Source organism: Apium graveolens, chromosome 8 (assembly GCF_009905375.1).
Source record: "Apium graveolens cultivar Ventura chromosome 8, ASM990537v1, whole genome shotgun sequence".
NCBI classification, from domain to species: Eukaryota; Viridiplantae; Streptophyta; class Magnoliopsida; order Apiales; family Apiaceae; genus Apium; species Apium graveolens.
In genome coordinates, this window is record NC_133654.1 from 166387379 (window position 1) to 166394580 (window position 7202).

The 7202-nt window shown below is 34.1% G+C and overlaps 1 protein-coding gene across 1 annotated transcript; it reads left to right on the forward strand.

Annotated features, from left to right (window-relative positions):
* The first annotated feature begins 1556 nt into the window (after window positions 1-1556).
* LOC141676940 (uncharacterized) lies at window positions 1557-3775 on the forward strand. Its single transcript, XM_074482652.1, has one exon. It carries the CDS (start codon window positions 1664-1666, stop codon window positions 3635-3637), a length of 1974 nt encoding a protein of 657 aa, XP_074338753.1. The 5' UTR covers window positions 1557-1663; the 3' UTR covers window positions 3638-3775.
* Window positions 3776-7202: the final 3427 nt, after the last annotated feature.

Genomic DNA, 7202 nt, shown 5'->3' on the forward strand with positions numbered 1-7202 from the left:
ATAGTCATGAGTGATCTTGTTGTATTTGTGTTTACGAGTACTTTAAAACAGTGAAGTTTTTATATTTAATACTAATACGAAATTAAAGATATTAACAATCAAAAATGTGCATTGGCAAACGTGTCCGACACAAATGGGAAAAGTATTTAGGGACAGAGGGAGTACAAAATACAGATTTAGACTATCGTACAACTAAAAGTTAGGGTTGTCAATATGACTTAGTCTTATTATAGTACAGGCATGTCTTGCATAACATACTATCTCGACACACTTTGGGATTTTCTGTAAACTTTCAGAGTCGATATAAGTGGATCGTTGATACCTACATCTTGACTATTATTATAAGAGTCTTAAAGGCATGTATTTTCCTAATTTTTTTTGTGTTGACACTGATGAATATTATTGTTAATAGAGTTTGGACACTTTGCTAGAGTATCTCACAGATTTTATGGGTATATCTTCTGTAAACCCTTAGGAGATAACACTTCTCTTGTAGAGATCGTCTATGAGTTTAACGGGTTGATAAAACTAAAATTACCCGTCACGCCTGCAAAAAGGAGCATATGATTTTTTTAGTTCACATTTTTCTTTTTAATTTTTCTCGAGGACGAGCAAAATGTAGGTATGTGGGCATTTGATAGGTCCATAATATTGCATATTATTAATACCTATTTTATGTTCGTTTTCATAATTTCATAAATAAATAAATTGTTTTACTTTATTTTGTAGGAAAATAAAAAAAAATAAAATTTGAGCAGGAAAGGGTGAAAAATGCAAGAATGTGGAAAATACTTGAAGCTAAAAAAATTCCAATACTTATTAGAGAAAAAAAGGAAATATAAGCACGATTTGCTATTTAAAGACCCAAGCCCTCATATTTTCCCTATAAATGGATTCCCTCTTGTATTTTACACACCCAACACCTTGAAAACCATTCTAGAACTAGAATTTTATTAGTTAGTTATAGCTAATTCTACTTCCCTAGGATGAAGATGAAGTTAATTTAATTACTTTTGATATCTTCTCGTTCCTATTACTTAATTTTTCTTGGTGCTTAATTGTTCAATTGACAAAGTGATTTTGATATTTTCGAATTTATTTTTCATAGCCTATGCTTACTCCACGAAATTTTGATGAGTTATTGTTTGATAACAAATTTTATAGTATATTCTTGTCTCATTAATTGCTTTATGTTATATTTGAAGAAAAGGAATTTAATTTTAGAACGAGTTGAGATTTTTTAACGAAAAAACTAGTTGATATTAATTGTGATTGATTAACGGATTCAGATTCCTAAATTTTTCATATTATTTGCTATTTGTTATCTAAGTTAAACAAATCTCATCCCATCCCACATATATTTGTATAATTCGCCTGATTTAAATCACAAAAACTTTGTTAAAATTTAACAATTTATTTTGCAAAGGTATTACAAGTTTAAGATGTTAAAATTACTAATAAGATGTTAAAATTTAATAAGTTTAAGCTGAGGAGTACTTATTAGTAGTAGTCATTAGTCAAACAAACTGTTTACTGTTATCCCTCCACCTTTACATTCAAAAAACACACACTCAAAACACACAGTAAACACACACTACTTGACTAAACCTTCCCTAGATCTGCTCCTAAATTTCTGTCCAAACCCCCCATAAAATCTTGAACAATGTTAAATAAATCCTCCTCAGCTTCCAAAAAAACAAAGCATGAATCAATTAAAAGAGCTCCATTTCAACAACTCAACAAAGGGTTATCTAGAACCAATAGTGGTAAAAGCACTAGTAGCATTTCTTCTTCAATTGATGCCCCAACTGGGTGTCTTCGATTCTTTTTATCGAATTCGAAAACACCCATTTCTCGTAAACCCAAATTCAAGTCCAAAATGACTACTAAATCTGCTCCCAATGCGAAAACAAGGTCCACTTTTTCGCGACCTAGTAGAAACCCAAATGAAAATCAGCCTCCAAAACCCAAAAAGAAGAAGAAAGATCCCATTGTTTCAGCTGTTGCTTCAAAATCAAAGCTTTTGAGGAAAAGCCCATCTGGGTTGAGCGAGTTTGGGGGAAATTTATGTTCTTTGAGCCAGGGTTCGAAGAAATTTGATAATGTAGGTCAAGTGTTTGATGATATGGGTGTTAGTAATGTTGATTTTACTCCTGTCGGTAAATTAGGATGTGGGTCTGTTTTAAATTGTGATAATAGTGGTAAGAATGTGGTAGAGAAAGGGTCGACTAGTGGTAGTGCTGTTAAGACACCGCCTGTTCAGGCTTCAGTGTCTCCTGAGCTTCTTCGTGGTTCTTCAGTGTTGAATTCAAATAGTACAATGACACCTAGTACTTGTTATGGTGCTGGTCATGTTATTTCTGGGGTTACTGATAAGAGGAAATGTAGGCCTAAAGGTGTTCTTACTGTCGGAGTAGGGCTTGATTTGTCTGGTTGTAAAATTAAAGGGGATAATGTTGTTGGTAGTGAGGATAGTTCAGGGCATTTTATTAGGATTCTTACGGGTTCTAGGCCTTCTTTGGTTCCCTTGCCTGTTGAAGCTTCTATGAGTTGGCATTTATCTCCGTGTCATGAGGAGGATGTGAGTGAGGTGGGTGATTCTGCAAGTAAGCTGTGTCGAGAAGGGAATTCTTTAGGACTGGTTACGCCAGACTTAACCACTTTGTCTTCGTCGCCTGATGATCTTGCTACCAATCTATGCTACACTGGTAGTTATAATGATGATATTGATTCAGATGCTACTCCAAGAGGGAGACTAACTAGAATAACCTTGCTTTCTCCTAGAAGACTGGCTGAATTTCAAGCGGTAGTAGAAGATTCACCTGATAAAGCAGTAGAACGTCTGTCAGTGTCTTCTCCGTTAATTACACCTGCTGGTAAGGGTGTATTGTTAAAAGAAGGAAGGAATAATGAAAATAGTTGCGCTGGAGAAAGTTCTCCACTTTCCATTGGGTCCCTAAGTAGTGGGAATGTTATGCAGACTCCAAAGTCTGAGTCAAGCTCAGAAAGACATGTTTTTCCATCTTGGTTAGATGTGGGAGGTTCTGCAGAACTACATCAGGAAACTGCAATTGATTCATTGACGGAAGTTCTACGACTACAAAGTTTATCACCAAGGAGCCATAAATCACTGCAGGATCCACTTGGTTTGGATTTTCGGTCCACTGACTTGAGTTCGCCTTCCACTTCTATTGATCCTATCCAGCGTCATAAAGCTATAAAAAAACATGATTCTTGGTTTTTTGCGTCTACTTTTGAGGATATGCAGGAATCCGAGACACGGATTTCTTGGAGGGAAGGTCTAGTGAGTCAGATTTTTGAAATGGACGACCTAGACTGCTGCAGGTTCATGTCGGATGACGAGAATGATGCCGAAGGGAGCAGTGAATATCTATTAAAAGTATGTCATGAGTCTCAAGGTGAACAAAATGATAGGTTATCAACTGGTACTGGTGGCTTGAGGTCTCCTGAGTTTCTTGACCATGAACCTCATATTGGTAGTAAAGGAAACGGAAAATGGTCTTCTTCGAAACCCAATTCATGTGCTGAGTCCATTTGCACTGACGGAGGGGGTCTAGTTGCTTCCAGGGATTCAGACTGGACTATTTGCTACAAAAACCAGTTGTTTGACGTATAATTGCTATCATCTCATTTGACTTGAACATTAACTTTGTAGTAAGTTTTTCTATGCTTCCCTTTGAGAACACTTCTTTTTTCCTTTATAATGTAGCTCAATGTCCAACATTAAAATTTATGAAACATGTTTTTTTAGTTCTTCAATTATTCTCATGGTAAATTTTCTTAGTACCTTGTTCATATTAAATTCATTCACAATTTCTGTATTTCTTTGAGAATACTTCTTATTCCTTTATAATGTAGCTCAATGTCCAACATTAAAATTTATGAAACATGTTCTTTTAGTTCTTCAGTTATTCTCATGGTTAATTTTCTTATTACCTTGTTCGTATTCAAATCATTCACAATGTTTGCATCTGTTCGCAGACCTATACAAGCAACACTATGCAAGTTTGTTGAATTAAGGTCTCTTATAAAAAAATCAAAATTAAAGCAAAAAGAATATTAGGATTATGTTATAAACTAATAAACTTATACATGTCTACATTTACGTTTTGTAGTTAGTTTTAGTTGTAATATCTGGTATAAATTATTTAATCCTGAAAGAAAATTAATTAATTAAACTACAGAGTCTTGTAGTTTTATAGACAATATTTTAGAATAAACCACAAGGGTTGTTACTTGCCAGATTATAGTGTTATGAATTATGATGTACCTGATGATATAGCTTGAAGTTGATGATATAGCTTGAAGTTGATGTACCCTGCAAGGATATGAGTTCTTAGTAAACCTTGCAAGGAAATATGTCTAAATTACCTTATTTGCTATATGTCTGACTAAATACTAAATACTGTGACTCACTTCTTGAACTTAACTATCATAATTATTAATAAGAACTCAAATGTCAGAATTTATTAGGGTATATATATATATATAGGGTCTTACTCCAGTGAGAACCTCTTTTATTGTGAGATATGAGATTCAATCGTAGCCACTCATTTTATACATTATATTAATATTTCACCACACATTAATTTTTTAATATTTAAATATTTTATCACCCTATTCTTTCTAATTCCACTACCTGACGCCTCCAACCACCGCCGACCTCCATTTCCGGCGACCACCAATAATCATCACCGTCAAATAGAAAATCACCACCATCAATTCAAAAATCACCACCGGAGAATGAAAAATCACCACGAAAAATACAAAGATCACCACAGTCGGACAATGATTCTGACTAACAGATTCGGCCACCAGCTATGTTCCTCAACTCCGACCACCGACATTATAATAAAAATCACCAAATTAAAGAATAAATCACCCCAATTAATCTATAACAACCACAACGCCACATTAATCACCGTCACCGCCATACTTACTACCACCACCAACACCATCGGACACGTCACCATACATTTACCTTTATTAATGATGTAACTACCAGTCACATTTGTATTCACCATCTTCTCTCCAATGAATCTATATGGGAGAGGCTGTGTGTAGTAGCAGATTGTGGAGGCAAACTCACGAATAATGCCGGTAACATGTGACTTTCATCTCGACGGCGGCGAGATCTTAAACATCACCTTGGTAAAAAGAGTGAAATTTTTAAGTGGAGATGTTATATCGATGATGAGGATGCTAACGAAATCAATGATGGTCGAATTCCGATGAATCAGTGGTGGTATGAAAGAAATTGACGAGGCGGTGATGGCTGGAAAGTTTGAGGAGATGAAAGACAGTGAACGAGAAAGAGAGGCAAGTAGTTAAAAAGAAAGAACTGTGTGGTGGAGATTAAAAAAATTATATACAATGAATGGATTAGATCTCAGTTCTCACCAATAATTGGATTCTCATTTGAGCAACTCGTTATATATATATTAATTCAGAGGTGGACGCAGGCTTAAATAGTTGGAGGGGGGTGATTAATTTGTATTGCATATACAAAACAGAAAATTATATTTATTTTATAATATATATATACACCGATATTCTTTCAAGTCGTGAGAAATGATATTAATACCAAAACAATTAAATCTGTGTTGAAACATATAGGAAAGAAATTATGTTAATACAACTAAATGAATAAATTTTGTATCTAAGACTAATTTTGAGATTTTAGCTGGGTAGAAAAGAACTGTCGAACCAGTTTCAAGTCTGTTCAAGGCCCTTTTTTACTACTCCGCGGTTTTTAGGAAGCTGGTGGTGGCCAAGGTTACATATGGCCTTAATGTGCGTATGCTATTGTATAGACTTCCCGGTCATAATGACCTTCCTCGGCATTATTGTTCCCGGCATATTATTCAACTCCATATACTAATAATTGACAAAATATGAAAAAGACTATTAAACTGACAATCAGGGGCGGACCCAATATTCAATTTCTAACGGGGCTGAACGTTTTTTAAGCAAACTCAAGAAACAGCTAATAAATGAGCAATATAAATTAAAAATATGAAATCGAAAGCATAATTTTATTCATGCTATTAATTTGAAATTCAACATGTAGGTTGAACAAGTAACAACGATACTAGTTTATGACCAAAAAAAATTATTAACAGGTTGATAAAAAATACAAGCTATGTTCATCAACTATTATTACAAAAATTAAAATTTCCTGATCTCAAATCATAACATACCTCAAAGATTTTTCAAGATTTTTTATTACACTATTTTAATAAAAACATAAACAACTAGCACCCCACATATAAAAAACTAAAATGGAGCAAATAAGAAACAAATTGTAATTTTTATTACTAAAATCAATACCCAAAACCTAGAAATAAAATTGGGATAAATAAGAAACAAAATTGCAAAATAAAATCTTAATTGAATTGCAAATGTAATTTTGTTTAATTAGATTTTAACTTATTGAGCCACTTTGATAAACAGATTGATTTGTAGAAATACATTCAAATAATCTAATCATGTGGGCCGCTTTTTAACTCCTGCTGGAGCTGAATTATATTGAAGGCATACATGCTAAAAGATCTGCTGAATTTTGACTGGGCTAGAGCCAACCCTAGCCCCTTCTATGGTCCGCCCCTGCTGACAATTAGTAGTAGTAGTTCCATCCAGTGCCTGCAATCAAAAGAGTTGACCTCTAGAAAAGATCTAGATGATAATAACTTTAAAGAGAATGCATCCTGCAACACACACACACACACTGCCTTGTTAAATAGATCACCACTAGAGGTTTCCATCATAAATTTATATCTTTTCATGTAGCAACATTTGAAAATTTCTTGTCAGGGAGAAAGCATGATAGATATACGTATGATACATAGTTTGAGCCTATTGACTCCTTGCCCTTGTTACCTGGTTACAAATTTACATTGGCCTGCTTATTATCTTTTACTTTCGTAAACGTAACATCAGGAATCAAATCATCAATGAATCACTGATTTTTTAATAGGGTCCCACTGTGTTGGTGACACTTCTTTCTGTTTTCTTTTAGGCCATTAATTGTGTGATTGTATATGGTGTCCGTTTTCTCTAGCAAGATCTATCATGTATATTGCATTAAAAATATTTTCAAAGGAGTCTGATTCAGGGTTGGATGCAGGATTAAATGATTTAAGAGGCTGATTTATTTCATATCACACATATATATAGAATTA

Bases quoted from the DNA above. Each gene is read 5' to 3' on its own strand.
- LOC141676940 (XM_074482652.1), top strand. From the start codon at position 1,664: ATGTTAAATAAATCCTCCTCAGCTTCCAAAAAAACAAAGCATGAATCA.